Source organism: Jaminaea rosea (genome assembly GCF_003144245.1).
Source record: "Jaminaea rosea strain MCA 5214 unplaced genomic scaffold BDZ90scaffold_2, whole genome shotgun sequence".
NCBI classification, from domain to species: Eukaryota; Fungi; Basidiomycota; class Exobasidiomycetes; order Microstromatales; genus Jaminaea; species Jaminaea rosea.
The window spans coordinates 1,487,232-1,504,935 of NW_020289976.1; the positions used below are offsets into that span (position 1 = coordinate 1,487,232).

The 17,704-nt window shown below is 62.1% G+C and overlaps 7 protein-coding genes across 7 annotated transcripts; 4 read left to right on the forward strand and 3 right to left on the reverse strand.

Annotated features, from left to right (window-relative positions):
- Positions 1-66: 66 nt before the first annotated feature.
- BDZ90DRAFT_216629 (Zn-dependent exopeptidase) lies at positions 67-2,157 on the reverse strand (the record flags this gene model as incomplete). Its single annotated transcript, XM_025504282.1, has 2 exons — positions 67-1,677; positions 1,774-2,157. 2 exons carry the CDS (start codon positions 2,155-2,157, stop codon positions 67-69), a joined length of 1,995 nt encoding a protein of 664 aa, XP_025364485.1.
- A 345-nt stretch (positions 2,158-2,502) lies between these two features.
- BDZ90DRAFT_230710 (hypothetical protein) lies at positions 2,503-5,589 on the reverse strand. Its single transcript, XM_025505579.1, has 3 exons — positions 5,045-5,589; positions 4,754-4,954; positions 2,503-4,607 (listed from the first exon to the last, which is right to left on the reverse strand). Exons 1-3 carry the CDS (start codon positions 5,287-5,289, stop codon positions 2,762-2,764), a joined length of 2,292 nt encoding a protein of 763 aa, XP_025364486.1. The 5' UTR covers positions 5,290-5,589; the 3' UTR covers positions 2,503-2,761.
- Positions 5,590-6,277: 688 nt separating this feature from the next.
- Positions 6,278-6,972, forward strand: BDZ90DRAFT_278121 (hypothetical protein; the record flags this gene model as incomplete). The annotated part of the gene is made up of 2 exons (XM_025509064.1): positions 6,278-6,641; positions 6,724-6,972. Exons 1-2 carry the CDS (start codon positions 6,555-6,557, stop codon positions 6,970-6,972), a joined length of 336 nt encoding a protein of 111 aa, XP_025364487.1. The 5' UTR covers positions 6,278-6,554.
- On the forward strand, positions 6,957-7,885 carry BDZ90DRAFT_121813 (hypothetical protein). The gene has a single exon (XM_025503293.1). The coding sequence runs from the start codon at positions 7,330-7,332 to the stop codon at positions 7,840-7,842; it is 513 nt and encodes a 170-aa protein (XP_025364488.1). The 5' UTR covers positions 6,957-7,329; the 3' UTR covers positions 7,843-7,885.
- A 44-nt stretch (positions 7,886-7,929) lies between these two features.
- On the reverse strand, positions 7,930-8,688 carry BDZ90DRAFT_226079 (hypothetical protein; the record flags this gene model as incomplete). The annotated part of the gene is made up of 1 exon (XM_025504698.1): positions 7,930-8,688. The coding sequence occupies one exon, from the start codon at positions 8,686-8,688 to the stop codon at positions 7,930-7,932; it is 759 nt and encodes a 252-aa protein (XP_025364489.1).
- A 1,811-nt stretch (positions 8,689-10,499) lies between these two features.
- On the forward strand, positions 10,500-12,413 carry BDZ90DRAFT_121854 (hypothetical protein). The gene is made up of 5 exons (XM_025503294.1): positions 10,500-10,707; positions 10,794-10,876; positions 10,948-11,084; positions 11,166-11,555; positions 11,640-12,413. The coding sequence occupies exons 2-5, from the start codon at positions 10,841-10,843 to the stop codon at positions 11,998-12,000; spliced, it is 924 nt and encodes a 307-aa protein (XP_025364490.1). The 5' UTR covers positions 10,500-10,707; positions 10,794-10,840; the 3' UTR covers positions 12,001-12,413.
- On the forward strand, positions 12,332-17,254 carry BDZ90DRAFT_258780 (hypothetical protein; the record flags this gene model as incomplete). Its single annotated transcript, XM_025508103.1, has 5 exons — positions 12,332-13,476; positions 13,589-14,690; positions 15,125-16,081; positions 16,266-16,394; positions 16,475-17,254. The coding sequence occupies 5 exons, from the start codon at positions 12,332-12,334 to the stop codon at positions 17,252-17,254; spliced, it is 4,113 nt and encodes a 1,370-aa protein (XP_025364491.1).
- Between the last annotated feature and the right edge of the window lie 450 nt (positions 17,255-17,704).

Consider the following 17,704-nt stretch of genomic DNA (forward strand, 5'->3'; position numbering starts at 1 on the left):
ATTCCAAGCATTGACGCCGCGTGCTGCTACATAAGACCGAATCGCGCCTCTGCTTCCCCACCGACGTTAATCCCAGCCCTGCGCATCGACCGCCCTAACCAATCCCGCGTAGAAGCGCACAGCCCTCTCCAGCCCGTCGACCCTGTAATGCTCATTCACTCCATGCACGCCCGCGAATGCGCTGCCCGCGGGCAAGGCGTCGGGGAGCAGGCTAGCGGGCATGAAGCGGAAGATGTGTCGAGAGAGGCGCCACATCCATCGCGTGTCGGTATTGCCTGTCATTTGGTGCGGGGCGACGAGGATCGGGCGCGACGAGGAGGAGGTGTTGGAGTGCCAGACGGAGCGGATGACCGACGAGAAGAGACGCCAGGGTGCTGCGCGTGGATCGCTCGCGTCGGTCGGCGTACGAGGGGCCGGGGCGAGTGGTGCGCCAGCGAGTTCGAGAATTACCTTACCCGCCTTGCCGCCGTCGAGGTGTTGCTCTTCGCCGTACGCTACTAGCCCCAGATCGTGCCTCTTGGCGAAACGCGTCAACCTCTCCTTGTACCAGCGCTGAACGAACGGCACATCGTGGTGCAGCGCGACGCGATGATCTATATCCACCGTAGCCGAAGGTGGGATAGCGTTTAGCTTGATTCCGCCGTGAAAGAGGGTCGGCGTCTGCGTGGTACGCCACTGTCCCTTCAAGTGATCGGGGAGGGCCGCGAGGAGGGCGCGTTTTGCTCGCTCGATGCGTTGGCGTTTACGCGTATCGAGAGGATGCGCAAAGGCGTGGATGACGAGGCGACGAAGTGGGGAGTGAGAGGATGCGGCAAGGAGCTCGCTGGTGGAGGAACGACCCGCCCAATCCAGCGCCTTGAGCGCCTGGCGAACGGTGTGAGGTACGGCGGGTGCGTCGCGGATGCACTGGAGCATCTTGAGGTAGGCGCTGTCCAGGTCGGGAATGACCGCCGTCTTCAAATTGTCGCCCCCTTCCTGCTCGATGCTCGCCACAAACTCGGAGAGGAGACCGATGGTGGTACGCGGCGGCGGCTGGCTGGAATGACCTCCTGTCCCTTCGATGCGAATGCGGATGTGAGCTTGGCCCTTTTCCTCGACTCCTGGAAGGGCAAGGTCCATCCCTACCCCTGCGCTATCGTACCGCGAGACGACCGGATTGCCCTCGTCGACGATCATTGCCACTCCGTCGCGTCCGTACACCTCCTCGATGCGCGCAGCGAGTGCCTGGCCGCCGTATCGACCGCTGACTTCCTCGTCGTACCCAAAAGAGACGAGGAGGGTACGCTCGGGCGAGAAGCCGGACTCGATTAGAGCCTCGACGGCAGAGAGGATGGACACGACGAGGGACTTGATGTCCGCTGCTCCGCGCCCGATGACCGTATCGTTGATGACGCGTCCCTCGAATGGCGGGGAGATCCACTCGCTCAGCGTGGCCGGGTCGACGGGTACGACGTCCTGGTGCGCCATGAGGAGGAGGGGCTTCAGGCTGGCATTCCGGCCCGGCCAGGTGTAGAGTAGGCCGTGTGCGTGGACGAGCTCCAGTTGTACGGGTCCATCAGCGTCGTGCGTGCGCGGGAAGGTGCGAGAGAAGAAGGCGCGGAGTGGATCGAAACGGCTGGACCATAGCGATGGGTCCTCCTCGGGGGGAGGCTCGTCGTCGTGCACGCTCGTGTCGATCTGGCGTGTGGGCGTGTGGGCGAGCGGGAGAGTCAGCTTTTTCCTTTCTTTGGGTCTTTCCGCCGCGAACTCGCTGCAAACTCGCCGCGAACTCACCTGCACAGCACCGCTCAGCCTCTCTCCCATCTGCTCTGCACTCGGATACTCGACGTGAGGAGCGTCTTCACCGGGTCCCGTCCATGGCTCCACCTGTGGGCATACACGGCTTCCCTCTGCGGCTGTGGCGGCGACCGAGGGCGAGGAGGAGAAGATCCAGCGCACGATGCGCTCGTCGAGTCCTTCGGGGCTGGATCGAATCGTCGCAGGGAAGACGAAGAGTGTGAGGCCGAGGAGAAGGACCAAGGAGAGGAGAGCGCGTCCTCCGCGTCGACGTTGACGTTCCACCCCAGCCTGGCAATGTTGCTGCTCATCAGCGGCTGCTCCGCTGGATGGCAACTTCTCATCACGGCGTTGCGTGGCGAGGAGGGATCGTTGTGCCATCGTAAAGTGCTGTGGCGCGGCGTGCGTGGGATGGTAAAGAGGCAAGGCCTTATCATCGCGAGCGCAGCGCATGTGCACCGGATGTCTGGACCTCTCCTTTCGGCGCCGAGAGCCGAAAGAAGTCACGTCAGACCAAGCGGCCAAAAAAATGGGCCTGGCCCGTGCCCGTGCCTGCCGCGATGCCTGGCGTAACCAACGTCCTCCCTCAATCGGCGTGGGGGGGCGCGGGCGTGGGATTTGCTTGCTGCCTCCTTTCATTCGACTCGGGACAGCTTCATTCGACTCTGGGAAGGGCAGCGCTACTATGCACTACTCGATTCTCTTGCGGTAGCGCGATTCTTTGACTCGTTTCGACGCGACTCTACTCTGGAAAGGAACCACTTCGTCTACGCTCTCCGCGCTCTCCGCGCTCTTCGCGCTGCAACGACTCGCGAACTGCGCTAACAATAATACATTGTTCACCACTTTCGCGGTGCAGAAAGAGAAATGAAAGGCGTGGAAAATGCGAGGCCTGACGCAGAGAATTGCGTGCGTGCGTGCGTGCGTGCGTGAATGTATCGTGGGGGGTAAGCGCGCGCTCCTCTCCACACCGCGACGCCTACTCCTACTTCTTGTCCGGCCACGCCCCTCCACCCGCTGCTGCCGCCGCTGCTGCGCCGTCGTAGGGTGGCGGAGGAGTCCTCGCATCCGTCCCGCTGGGCAGCTGAGCAGCTACCGAGCCAGAAGGGGTGAGGAACGCGCCGCTCGCCCTTTGCGGTGCGCTTCCCGCCGTTTCGTCAAACCATGCAGAGCTGGACATCCTCCTCCCCCCTCCTCCCTCCCCTGCCCGTGCAGCAAGTGGTGTCCTCTCCCCCTCTCCCTGCCCCTCGCCGCAAAAGGGCCCGCTCACATGTCGATTATCTAGCTCCAGATCCGCGTCCGCATCGAGACCGGGTACGGGCGTCCTCCCTCGCCCAGAGACGGGGCCTCTCCACCCGCGGGGAAGGAGGAGGTGGGCTGCGCGATCCACGATGGAGGGTGAGCGCGAGGGTGGTGGAGGCGGGGAGGACGAGGAGGACCAGCTGTCCGCGGGTGAATGGTGCGCGTGGTGGTGAGGGAGAGGGGCGGTATGCTCGCCGGAGAAGGAGGTGCGCGTCCGCCTAGCGCCCGTCCTCCCACCCGCACTGGCGCCAAAGGAAGGGAGGGAAGGGCTTCCCATCCTGCTGAGCAGATAGGCAGGGAGGAGAAGCACACCTCGTGCGCTTCGCCATCCGCGCGGTACGTGAGGTCCCGCTCCTGCTGTGCTCGAGTCTGAGAGGGAGCTGCTACTACTATCCGCGCCACCGGCTATGCCTGCCCAGGCGAGGAGGCCCGTCGGCTCGTGATCGTGCTCCTCGTTGGAAGGGCGAGATCGGTCGGAACTACGATCGGATGCGGAGGGGTCATCCTCGCCTTCCCCTTCGGTCTCGTCGATCTCGAAGAAGGAGGGGAGGGAGAGACGCTGTGGTTTAGGAGCGGCAACGCGAGGCGGTCCCGACGTTGCCGCGGTTGGCGTAGGGGATTCTGGTTCTCCGTACGCGTGGCGGTGCAGGCCGAGGTGCGTATCGGGCGTCTGCGCCGTATTGCGCATTGCCGCGAGATTGGACACGCGCCGTTGCGTGCGCGAAGCGGTCGGGTCGCGAAGGGGTAGGCCAATCCATCCCGCTCCTTCGCCCGCGCCCTGGTCTGCTCCTCCCCTCCTCCTACTACTACGCGCGCCTCGACTTTCCCCCGCCACCCGCCTGTACTGTCCCTTTTTCCAGCTAAAGGCCAAACGCGGCAGGACCATCCTACACGCTCCATACGCGAGGACGCATCCGCCAATCACCATGAGTAACCTCCCATGATCTCGCAAGAAGATGAGGAACCCTGCATCCCCCGCATGCCAGCTACTCCCGTAGTAATGCCTGAAAAAGGCGTCGGGCACTTCGCTCTCCTTTGCGTTTTTCCCGTACAGCGACTTGGGGAGAACGCGCACCCCTTTGAATCCGGCGGCAGGGTCGGATGGGTTCGAGGGGGAGGCAGGGCCGTGAGCCTCGACGTAGAGGCCGTAAGAGGCGGAGACGAACATGGGTCCCGTGCTGAACATGACCGTCGGGTAGTGAGTGAGGTATCGATGGTTGAAGGTGACGAGGTTGTGGATCGTCTGGTCCATGAATGGGTGCTGCTTGGCGGCGAAGATGAGGTCGTTGCTCACTCCGACGGGGCGAGTGACGGGGAGGACGACTTCGAAGCGCAAGAGCGGGTCGAGGCGACGACGACAGCCTATGTCTAGGTCCATGTAGATTCCGCCGTAGTGGTGGAGAACGAAGTAGCGGATTGCGTCGGCGCGTTGGATGGCGTACGGATAGGCGTCGAAGATGGGGAGGAACCAGGGGTAGTGTTGCGCGATAAAGGTGCGCGAGGTGGCGTCCGTCCAGAGCATATACTCGCTGTGCCCGAGTGAACGAGCGATAGCAAGTGAGCGAGTGCGCGGGGCAGGAAGTGAACGAGGGGGACGCGGAGGGTCAGCGATGGACGGCTCGGCGACGCAAGGCTGGGCGACGCAAGGCTCGGCGACGCGACTGGCACGACTCACTAGTCTGGATGCATCGCAGCACACTCATCACGAACAGCCTGCCACTTCGGAGGCAGCACATCGCTTTTCCACGTCTGGTGAATGATCCGCGGTATCTTCTCTGGCGGCGAATCGCCCTCGCCTGGAGACGTGGCTGCACCTGCACCTGCTACGCCCGCTGCTCCTTCTACTTCTGCGCTGGATCCTCCGTGATTGTGCAACCTGCGAGCAATCGCGCAGCGAGGGGGTCCAGAGCGGGTCAGCATGTCATCGCACTCGCACTCGCACTCCTTCGCCGCGCCGCGCACGTACAGCCTCCACAACCACGGGTATCTCTCTGCCCAACCCGCAGGCAAGCCCCCTTCTGCGCCCCACCGTATCTCCTCCCACGTCCCCAGCTCCTCGGGAAGGATGTATGCCGACTTGTCGATGGAAAAGTAAGCCTTTGCCGTCGAGAGGACGAGAACGGTGCCCAAGAGGAAGAGGGCCAGGAGGACCAGGAGCGTCGTTGTGAGGCGAGACCGGCGGGCGAGGAGGGGTAGACGGGTTGGGGGCATTGCGTGAAGAGAGGCGGAGGGGACGAGAGGAGGTGTTGATTTGCTGTGGCGTTGAAAGGGAACGGGTGGAGAGTTGATCGAGACGAGGAGGGAGGGGACAGATAGAGAGTCGCGACGGGCGCGGCGGCGGCGGCGGCGGCGGCGGCGGCTCTTGATCCTATCGGGTTGCGGCAGGTCGTCGTTGGTTTACTGCATCGTGGGGTGTGCGCGTACTCTTCTAGTCGGGGATGGCGATGTGATGACGATGGGGCGAACAGTTGGCTGCGTAAGTCGTCGCGAGTCCAATGGGGGAAGATCGACACACAGCTCGCCCTCTCAGGCACACACGCATGAATCTCAACTCTCACCTCTCGTCTCTCGAGCCTGGCCGCCCGGCAAGGAAAGGCTGGCCCTGGGTCGGCTTGACCTCTCCTCTCTCTTGCATCTCGGCGAGCGGGGCGGGTCGCGTGTGCGTGTGCGTGTGTGTTGGAGGAGCCGCACCGCCCGTTGCCTGTTGCCAAGGCGGGGCGGGGCTTTGGACTCCGAAAAAAAAGAGAGAGCAGCACGGCCAGGCAGGCAGGCGGGCCAGGCAGGCAAGGCAGGCAAGGCAAAGGCTAGGCCGAGACGAAGACGTAAATACACCGGAGGGCGGAGCAAGGACGCCGGCCTGAACATTGACTGACTGATATTCATTACGAGGGCCCGAACGGAAGGCGAGGATCACAGCTCGGTCCGGTCCAAAACAAGCACTCTTCGGCCCGCCCCGCTACGACGGTTTGCTTTGCTCAATGCATTCTCGAAGTACCAGGTGCAAATCCGTCCGTTGCGTCAGTTCGAAGAGGGAATGATGGGATGTGATGCGATTCGATTCGGTGGGATGCAGAGAAGGAGGAGCGGGAGCGCGGACGACGGCTATGCTTGTGCAAGCACGGGGCTGGACTATTGCGTGGAACAACGCGAATGATGTCGTGGTGCTGCAACGAGACGCTTTGCCTTTTCTCCTCCCCATCAAGGCGATGGTCAAGTGAAGTGGACCGCAAGCACGCACGTCTCGCGCCCCCGCTGAGTCAGCACGCCCGCCCTCGTCTCCTTTCCGCCTGTGCCGCCCTCCACGCACGGACGTCCACCCGACGAGGGAGTAGTCTGCAAGGCAGTCCAGTCCAATTCTCATTCCCATCTCTACTGCTCAATCCCTACTCTCTTCCTCGATGCTCACCACCCTCATCACAGAATAGCACACGCACGACAAGCATCATCGCCGAAGTACAGGACACTTGCGCACGGCCATGCCCCCCCGCGCCCCAACCCCGGCGCAGCGCGAGGTATTCGCCCTGTATCGTCGTGGTCTACGAGCATTGCGAAATAAGCCGGAGGTGAGCACGCTTTCCTTGCCTTTCCTTGCTCCCTCTCTCTTATTCGCTCACCCTTTCCCACTCGTCACTCGCCCGCGCTCAGGCCTCCCGTCCCTCCTTCCTCCTCTACCTACGTCATGCCTTTCGTCATCCCTCCCTAGGTGGGGGACTGCGCAAACGCGACTTCAGTGCGATCGAGTACATGTTGAGGCGCGGGGAGCGGATGGTGAGTGAGGTGTTTGAGGACGTGGGGGTAAAAAGGGTCGGGCTGCCCCGTGGAGCGGCGGAGTGGTGGGAGGGGGTGGTGAGGGGCAGGAGCGGAGGCGGGGAGGAGGGCGAGGGGGCGAAGTGAGAGAGGATGGGAGAAGAAGAGGGGGCGCAGGCGCGATAATCTTTTGAGGAGTTGGCTGGGCGAGGTAAGGAGGGGCAGGAGGGGCGTGATGAGAGTCGGAGCGAGGCCTTGGTAGACGGTAGGCTGGTGGGCTATGTGAAGGGAGCAGGGCAAGGACAAGAAAAGGAGAACGAGGCGTAGTCATCATTCAATCGTCTACATTGGATCGCTCATTGATATTGAGTAATACGAGAGCGTAAGAAGAAGAGGCAGAGGAGGGAGAGTATCTCGTATGGATACTGTAGAGGGCGCTACGTTATATGCTACGTAGTCAAACCTCACTCTCACGCCAGCTACCGCCCCTCCCCACCCTTAGAGATGACATCGCCATCCCCTCCCTCCTCCTCCTCCTCCTCCTACCAGATCCCCCCTCTCCGCAGCCTTTTCCCTCTCTCGACGCTCTCGACGCGCCTTTCGCTCCTGCCCCGTCTCTTTCCTCCTCCACCCCATCCTCCTTCGTCGCTCCTCCTTGCGACGGGCTTCCTCGTCAAGATGAGCGTCGGAGTGCGTAGCGTGCGTCTCGTGAGTGGGCGTGGGCGCGTGCACAGCTCGCTGACGGGCGATTTGCTGCTCCAACAGGACGAGACGCTCCTCCAGACGGCAGTTCTCCTCGAGAAATGCCTCGCGCAGCTCCCTTTGCCTCTGGCGGAGGTGCTCGGCCTCGAGCTCAGCCGGAGTCGGGGTTCGTCCGCCGTCGCTGCGAATGGGAGATGGCGGCGTCATGGCGAAGTGCGTACGGTGCGAGGATCTGAAGAAGGCGGTGCGAGTTGTCCTATGCTGTGCGAGATCTTGACGTCAAGCAAGCGCTGCTGCACGTCGGGGGAAAGGTGACATTGTTGCCCTCCTGCTTAATGTTGCGCTTCAGGCTGTACTCAGGGCTGCTGGCCTGACCTGGCCAAGCATTGCACTCCATGATGACTAGCAGAGGATGAAGACGGTGATGCAAAGGTCGGTGGTGGGGTGCTCATCCTCCCTCCTCATCTCCTCCAGCGCCCTCGCATCCTCCTCGGCCCGCTTGGCCTGGGAGCGCTCGCGGCGGCGCTTCCTCCCCTCCGCCGTCTCCCCCTTACGCCATCCCATGACGTAAATGCGGCGTTCCTTGCTGTGGAAGCCGCCATGGGGACGGGGAGCTTTCTTGCCCCCGAGACGAGCAGCCAGGCTGCCTCCGCCACTGGAGAGGGGAGGGGCCGTGGTGAGGCTGGTGGCGGTGGTGGCGGTGGTGGCGGCGGTGGTGGCGGCGGCAGCGTTGCCCTGCCCAAAGCGAGCAGGGCGAGAGCGAGGGGGGAAGGAGCCCTGCTGCTGCTGCTGCTGGCGGGGGCGAGGTTGCTGCTGCTGCTGCTGCTGAGGGCGAGGACGAGGGCGAGACTGGTGCTGCTGCTGCTGCTGCTGCTGTTGCTGCTGCTGATGATGGTGGTGGTGTTGGGAGGAGGAGCGGGGCTGCTGCTGCTGGCGGTGGTGAGGGCGGGGGCGGGCGGCAGGGCCTTGCTGCTGCTGCTGCTGCTGCTGCTGCTGCAGCTCTATCTCGCGGCGCACCAGATTTCGAGTGTGGGCGAGGAAGTCCTCGCCGACGGTCCTCTGCTGCTCGCGATTGAAGGCCGCCTCCCAGGCCGCGAGCGTGGCGGAGGAGGGGCGGTGGCGGCGGTTGTCGTTTTTCTTGTTGTTCTCCTTCTTCACCATGGTCTCTGCGTGCGTGCGTGCGTGCGTGCGTACTGTAGGTCAGCTGATGATCTCGCGCTTGTCAACCATGCGACGTGCTGGATACTGTACGAGAGGTTGATGTGAGAACAGGCTGGTGTAGAGGAAAGTCCACACGGGCAAAATCGTCCCTTCTTGGAGGAAGCACCGCACTGCCTTGATGAATCGTGCAGAGAACGTTGCACCGAGTACAGCGTGAGGGCGCTGTTGAAACTCTTGCTCATCGTCTACTTGCTGGACTGACACGATGACCGGCGTACGAGTGCCTAGCCCAGTGTCGCCGATTTCGTCCATCAGTGTCCTGCCACCTGGCTCCGCGGGGCGAGGAATGTAGCGAGTCAGTCGTCAAGCTCGACGCTCCTCTACTATCTTATCGTCTACTCACAGGTTGTTGACGGGAGACATCGAAGTCGGTGATCAGAGCAGAGGGCGAATGCTGACCCAGTACTGAAAGCGGGATGCGTCCTTGCCTGGCAGCGTGTGCCGCCCCATGTCATCTCCCTTATCAGGGCTGGACGAGTGTGATAACCTCAGGAGATCGTAGCAACAAGGCTACCCTGCGCTCGATGATAGCGTGGATTTGCGAGAGTGATGCGAGGGGGAGCGATAAACATGGTGGATGTCATGTCGTGATGAATGCTGAGCGCATGGGGTGGATGGGGTGGTAGGGAGGAAAAGGGGGGCCTCAGCAAGTCGCCTCGAGGCAGGCAGGGTGCAACGGAGCAGCAGCCACACATCCACATCGAGCCGCCTCGCCGCATCTCCACTGCCGGGCGGGGCGAGGCGAAGCGTGCACGGACGAGCGTTGCCAGGGCCAAAGTGCGGGGCGGATGCGAGCAAAGTGCGGAGGGCTCAACGCTTGACGCCCAAATTGCTCGACGCCCAAATCTCGCGGCAGCGCACGCACGCATGGGCGAGCACTCGACTTCACCAAGGCAACGCCAGGCACCCGCCTCATCAAGCACACTGCTTTGCGGGTGATCACTCGCTGGAGGCTGAGCTAAGCCCGCTATTTTCGCCGCCATCCATCAATTTGTCGAGTCATCGAGAGGCTGGGCCAGCGGCGGCACCCGTGATGTGATTTGCCAATTGGCCGCCACGCCCGCCTGGCCGCCACGCAACACAGGCTGGCTGGTGCCAGCGCTCAGTCGAGCCAGCAAGTCGTCGAGTCGTCGCTTTGGCCTCGTCGCCCACACCGCTCATCCCCTTCCTTTGCTCCTCGCCTTCCCCTTCATCATCGTCCATCCACCCGTCCACCCACCATCTCGTGCTCAGCCTCATCTCCGAGCAGCGTGCTTGCGTGGCGTGCTCATGGCTAAGCATCAAGATGAGCAAGGTCGATACCACTTCTCTCGCCATCCGGCTACCGTAAGGCGTGGTGTAGCCAACTGATACCCCCTGCTCTACTGAGCGTATGAAGGTGAGTTGATGGCGAGCTACGAGATCGTGGGTGTGGTAGCCTGACTGGATGGGCAATTGACCACGAGCTCCGTACCTTTTCCCTCGCCATAGTCTGTAGCTTCTCAACAGACAGTGCTCGGTCAATCAAGGCAATCGCAATGAGCGGGGCAAGATCAGGTGCTCAGCGTCTCGTTGACATCGAGCTACTAAGGTGAGCAGACGATGACGTCGCGCACCCTCGCCACCATCCACTGAGCTGACGAACTCCACCCTGCCTCTCCTTCCTCCTCGCGCACAGCTCCTCGCATCCATCCATCTCTCATCATCGCAACCATCACGACGAGCGGCAGACTGGACTGTGCGACCTGTACTTTGCCCAGTACGACGAGCACAAAGCCTGCCTTCATTCGCCTGCTCGCCGCCCAACACCACTTCAAGGTGCAGGCGCTCTGCCTTGCCCTGACCACCACGGTCAGCAGGCGCTTTGGCTCCACTAACTCAGTGCAACCCTCAACCACCGTCATTCTGAGGGGGAATGCAAGAGATCACTTGGCCGGGGAGCATTGCACAGCAACAAAGGCTCTGTGGACTACTTACATGGTGAGCACCGTGCGCGAGACTTCAGCTCCTACCACTTCGAGAGGCACCATCTCACCCCTCCCTCTCCCGCTTTGCACGCTCCGTAGATCGTCATCATGATACGGCTACGAACCACAAACACACACACTTACAAATGACACTACGTCGAGGTGCCTCCCTACATGAACAAGTGAGAATCACGCTTTGCTGTGCTCGCCTCACGCTTCGCTGACAGTGTGCACGCACGCCGCACCCTCCCAGGCGTCAGCACTTCGACGACAGCGACAGCAGTGCAAGCAGCCCCGAGGCCAATGGGCTCTTCATCCACGACTACGAATATATCGGCCAAGACGTGAGCGAAGACGTTGGGGAATACGCTGGCGAGGACGTAGACGAAGGTGAGCAGAGAACGGCGCGGCGTGGCGCGAGGGGAGCGAGCTGACCCATCATCCACGCCGCCGCGCCACGCCGCCACGCAGGTCCTCCCCTCGAGACGTCAGCCGTAGCGATGCCATGGTGGGATGGCTCGGAGTACAAGGTGGAGGTCTGCGGCTCAACGGCGGTAATCGTAGAGAAGTCGACCTGCGGTGGCGTTGCAATCCACTGGCTCAAGGATCTGAGGCCACTGGAGTACCAGAGCGTAGAGATGAAGCAAGGGTCCCTCCTCGATGGATGGCTTCTCTCCCTCCTCGGCGACAATGCCCAATGGTTCCCCATCGCATGCACGCTAGACCAATCCATCCAGATCAAGGCCCAAGTGGCTCCTCCGTCAGGACCCTCCTCATCGTGCCGGCGCTCATGCTCGGTCCTTTCAACTACAGTACCAACATCACCACCCTTTCCCACCGTCCTCGCTGGCTGTTCTTCATGTGAGTGCTGGTCGTGCGTGCTCGTACCCTGCTCATGCGGCACGCTAACCATGACCACGTCCTCTCTATCTCTGCACCGCACAGAATGTCAACCACCTCAGCTCAGTCTACCCTCGCCACAGAATGGCACCAACGTCTTGTTCAGAAGGAGCAAATGCTCATGGACAAGGCGAAGGAGGCTACTGAGGAGCTTCGCGCCTTCGAGGCGTGCATGGAGGCCCACGGTCTCCGTATCAGCAAGGAGGTCCACCGGCAGGGCCAAGAGGGTGACGGCGGCGAGGGACAAGAGGGAGGCGCCAATGGGCGAAACGAGGGCAATGGCGACCGCCGCCCCGACACTTCGAGGAGGAGGACGGCTTCGACAAAGGAGACGATGACGACGACGATCAAGACGCCTCCACCTCACTCAATCACACCTTCAAGCATCGCCGCCGTAGCTCCGTGATCACGGCGGAGGGTGCTCGCCGAAATCATCAGCAGAGAACGTCATCAGCCGCGATCATCATCAGCAACCTCAGCTCGTCGTCAAGAGCCTCCTGAGTCCCCGAGCGAAGCTCCCCCTGGCTACCCAGTCATCCCACCCACCTTGCTGTTACCATGGGCCTGGTCAAGCAGCTCGAGAGCGACACCACCTTGTCACTTCCTTGAAGGCCATCTCACCTACCCGGCCAGTCACCAGCGTCCTTCAAGCGCTACCTTGAGACCGTCTTCGCAAGCTGCTGTTCGCTCGCCTCCGCTGCCCAAGCACCTTCTCCATCGAGCGCTCGGAGTAGCTCATGGCAATCGCAGCAGGGCGTCTTGATCTCAACCCATTTGCATGCGACCAGGCAGGCACGTACGGCATCGGCCTCAAGTGGCGTGACGAGAGCGACGTCGTGCGTTGGGAAGTCTACCCCGGGTTGGCTACGGACCAGCCCATCAGCGCGCGCGCAGCTCAAGACAAGGAGCATTTCGACGCCCTCATGCAGGCAGAAGCTCGAGGCGACCGTAAAGCCATCAACCGTGAGCAGGACAAGGGGCACACGTACCTCTACAGGCTGGGGATCATCGAGTGGTTCATGTGGGTACAGACGACCCTCGCACCTCACCCGGGCAGCCTCCTCACCGACCTCAGCGAGGAGCAGTACCTCGACTTTGTGGTCTACAACGTCACGGGCCACCAGCTCACGCTTCTCGGCTCTAGGGGCTTCCAGCTGCAGCACAAGAAGCGCTTGCTCAACGCCGGCGCCGAGCATATTGACATGGCCATGTTCAACGCTCGTCACGGCAATTACAAGCGCATCGAGCTGTACCGCAACGCCCGCTTCTCGCACAGCACCGCCTCGCAGATCAACGGACCATACCCGGCACTCCACTTCGAGGACGCGCCCGTGTGGGCCACCAAGAAGGTGCTGCGCAAAAAGGAGCGAGGTGCAGACAACGTTCGGCTCGCCGACGCCCCTGGACCCGCCTCAGTCGTCGCCTCCTCCCCTGGCCGCCTGCACAGGGACACGAGGAATGCTGTCATAGCGGCGTCGGCGCTCGCCATGCCAGGTGCGCAGCCCGACGAGCGCGACGACGACGTCGACGACGAGTACGAATGGATCGACGAGCGTTACGAGGTCGAGGGCCTCTTCGAAGTCGTAGACGTCTTCGAGCCGACGAGCGAGGCAAACATCGAGATCGAGTTCGACTACTACCGCTTCATGGTAGAGCGCGACTCGATCGAAGAAGCCCCGCTGCTCGACAAGATCGACGACGGCACTGGGAACCGCTCCGTCTACGCTCTCAGGGTAAATTCTCATGCCGCCAACGCAGGCGAAGCGCGCACCTGCCTCGTCCGCTCGCAACTCACCTTCGACGAGCGCAAGGAGCACAAGGCCAAGCTCACCTCCTCCACGGGCTGGGCCTTTGAGATCAAGCAGGGCAAGATCGTCGTCTCGTGTCCCGCTGCGGGCTTCCCGACCTACGAGCTGGAGCGGGACCACGTCAAGAATGGCCCATTCGGCGAAGGATCCAAGAGCAAGATCATCCTCCGCCCACGATTCCAACAGCGGCAATGGCGCATCCTACTGCCAGTCCCTCGCAGCAGGGCCCGAGGCATCGTGGCTCCTCGCCAACTACCAAGTCTGGTCTGAGACGAGGGCCAACGACGGGATCGCGGGCTTGTGGGATCACTTCCTGTCCCTCCTCACTGAGATCTTGACGGTCAACAAGACGGGGGAAGCCGCTCGCATCGTCCGCCAGAGCTGGCAACCCGACGACTTCGAGGGCGGCCTCTTCTCTGGATTGGCTACGAGGGCGAGGCTGGACGGGATCCGCATCCCCTTCGAGTACGACCCGGCCAAGAGGCACCCTACCATCACCATCCCCGGCAGCTCGGCGGCTCACCAGCAATTCGCCTGCCTCTCCGCGCCTCCAAACCCCGTAGCAGACGTAGCGAACCTGCGACCGGAGGTGGGCTACGACATGCTGCTGTCCGTGTACCCAGCGCCATCGCAGGCAGGGTGGAAGGGCGTGCGCTACTGCCTTCTTCAGCACAACGACGGCTCGAAGAGCACGTTTGGTCGCTGGAAGAACGCCCGCGACATCCTCCCTTGCTGGGTAGTCGCCTTCATCGTCAATCTCGTCCGCACACAGGCGCGATGCACCGAGGCGGACCTCATCAAGCCTCACGAGGTTCAGGCACACGACTCGGCGGCGCTCTTTGTCTCCCACATCACCTTGTGGATGCCGTGCCGCTGCGATTACGGTGCAATTCTTCAACGCCTCAAAGCTGGCTTGCCCCACTGGTGCGCTGGGCTGCTCTTCGAGCTCTACTATTGCCACCCTGCCGCTACGAGCGAGGATCTTGTTGACGTCCTACCATTACTCCCTTCCCTCTCGAGCACCTACACTACTTTACGACGCTCAAAACTGGAAGACCTTTGTTATCACAACACTTTCCTATGGACCGCCTTTTGCGTCAGAGTGCCCCTCTCCTACCACGACCTCAGCTTCGCTGGGTCGATCCTCCCTCTTACCGTCCACCGAGCTGCTTCAGGGAGGCCCGTTGTGTGTGGTGACGACTTGGGATTGTCATCATCGCTGCCAGAAGGGACGCCGCTCGAGGGTGGACGACAGGAGCCCTTCGTCATCATGAACGACGAGTTGCAGGTGCGCTTGTCCGTCCCGGCCGACGTGCCCGCGCAAGGAGCGATTCATACCTTCTCGAGCATGGCGAGGTTCTCTCTGATCGGCCGTGCTCGGAGACAGGCCGCTGCTGCCAGCACTACCACCGCAGCCGCCACGACGACCACCGGAGAGGCAAGTTCCACAGAGACATTACAAGCACCCTCGCATCCTTAATCCTTGTCCTCCTCGTCTTCGTTCAGCTCGTCGTCCTGCTCTGTCCCTCCTCCTCCTCCACCACCAATGAGCTCGGAGCAGCAGCAGCAGCAGCACGATGCAACAACAGGGGCTTGCCTCTCGACATATACACCGGCTGCCCTTCCTCCGCCAGCAATACCGGCCAACCAGTCCGCTGCGTCAGGGGATTCTTTTTATGAAGGACCGCAGGCGCCAATCCCTCGGAGCCTTCACCCACCCAGGAGCGACAGGCTGGTGGCATCGCACAAGGCGCTCAAGGCGGACAAGAGGCACCAAGCGCACCAAGCGCACCAGGCGCACCAGGGCTCACTTCACAATCGTCTGCTCCTCGACCCGCCATTCCCTCGGTGCAGGCTCAGCCGGCCGCCCCTCGCACCTCTCCATCATCAAATGCAGGCTCTTCTGCGCGATCAAGCAGGCAGCCTGGCGTGCAAGCGTCTCCCGCTACTCAGCGCTCAGTCCCTACGCGCGCGCCACACCCAGGGGCATCTCGCTGGACATCGACGCAGCCTGCTGCCTCTTCTTTATCCTCCTCCTCTTCATCGGCTGCTGATAGAGCGAGTGCAACTGCCTTGGCCAATGCGCTGAGGGGAGGCAATGGTCCGCCGCCTACGCTCAGCGCCAATCAGGTCGTGGCGACGAGGATCCCTTCTCCACCAAGGGCTACGGTCTTCCGCTCGCCGGCAGCGAGAGCATCAACGCCGGTAGCTCAGCCAAATGGAGTCGCCCAACAAGGCCAGGCAGGGGCAGCTGCTCAACACGGCCAGCAGCAGGGGACCATGCCTTCCGCTCGTCCTCCCACAGCAGGCGCTGCTTCCTCGTCGACTCTTCGTCAATCAGGGTCCAATTCCTCATGCACACTCACCGCAGGCGCTGCTGCTAGTGCGTCTTCCTCCTCGTCGACTCATCGCCAACCAGGGTCCAATCCCTCTGGTCCGGCCACAGCAAGCGCTGCTGCTTCCTCATCGTCTTCGTGCCAACCGGGAGCTACTCCCTCGCGCCTACAAGCGGCTGATCCCTCGCGCCCTCAAGCGGTTACACCCTCTGCTCCCGTGCTGGCTGGTCTTGCTGCGCTGCCATGCCATGATCCATCTCGCTCTTCTCTGCAGAGGATCGCCTCGTCGTCTTCGTCATCTTCGGGGATCCTCAGATCACCCAACGTCCCGGCGATTGGCGCGGTAGCGTGCAGGCCAGTGGCTCGTCTTCCTCGCCGCCAGCTCACCGAGGCAGAGAGAGAAGAGCAGAGGGCAGAGATGAATGCTGCGCTCGAGCTGTTCGTCCTCGCGATCGCGGCGGGACAAGAAGGCGCGATCCCCTCCGCCGACGCCGCCGCCGCTTCCGCCGCCATCATCCCCAATCCAGGTCGATTCCAACGGTCGCCCCCTGCGCAAACGCAAGCGCCCCGTCGACAGGCCTGGACAAGCGCCCAAGACGATCGCGCAGAGGGAGCGTACGGTGGAGAAGGAAAAGGAGAAGGATAAGCGCGAGAAGGTCAAGAAGCGTCGAGCCAATGGTACGTCAACCTCGGGGGGGGGCAAACCTCGGCCATCTCCGCTCCGGCCAACGCTTAGGACCCCGCCGCGCCTCCCTCGCTGGCCGACGACACTGACGAGGAAGCCGACGAGAAAGCCGCCGCAGACGATGCCGCCGCTCACGCCTCTCTGCACGACGACCAGGGAGCGCACGACGAGCACGATGACGCCGACCTCTTCGACGTTGGGGACCAAGCCTCGCCACCAGAGTTCGCCGATGACCAGGCACCTCTTGGCACGCCAACCTTGCTCGCGTCGGCCGCACCGCTCGCCGCCACCAATCCTCCTGGCGACACCATCGCACACAGGCTGGACAACGATCCGCTGATCAACCAGCTTGATCCCGGACACAAGGGCGCTCTCAACCCCCTCGACATCGCTGGCCCGCCTCTTCCGTCCCTCGCCCAGATCCGCCGCGCCGTCGTCCGCGGACAAATCGCAGCAGTCAACACGCTCTTCAAGTACTACTGGAGCGCTGCACAACAGGGCATCGTCGCACAAGAGATGCACGACACCCTTACGCCGGAGTTGATCCGCGAGGCGCGTCGAGACAGGGGATTGCTGGTTCGCGATACCGTCCCCGCCTACCTCCAAGAGCTGCGCACTCGCATGGAGCAACCCTGGGCGCAGATGGTGCTCAAGCAACTCGAGGGCCACGTCATCCTCGTCAAGCACCTCTTGGGCGACCAGCTTCAACGCGATGGCAAGTCGGCAGCCTCGTTGAAGCGCTACTTTAGAAGTGTACTTGCGTACGCCCTCGCCAAGCTCCACTTCGTCCGCGTGCGCTGCCTAGGCACCTACTTTGCCGTGAAGATGTAGAGACTGTTTACGTAGCACTTATAACGTAGCGTTTGTACTCGTATCCTTATGCGATACCTTTGCAATGCCAGAGAGCGATGAGTAAAATCTCACCGATGTGCCTCTACTGTGACTGTCTCGATGACGCTGGCTCGCTCGTACCCCTCCTCGCTGAGGAAGTTGACATTTACTGCTCAAGCTTGCAGCAGGCAGAGACGTGAGGCTTTTCAACCTCATTGAGAAGCGAAAGCGATCAGGATGAGTACGAGTTAAGAACCTCAGCGAATGAAGCTGGGTGTGTCAGAGAGTTGCCGCCTCTCACAGACTCGCTCACACCGCGCCTGAGCTGATCCATTTTGTGTAGCGCGCACGTCCAGCACTTCCTTATCTCGGCGAAGGTGCCAGACAGGTTTCAGCAGGAAGAAGAGCGACAAGGCCGAATCCTGACGAGGTGCCGCTTCATCGACGTTG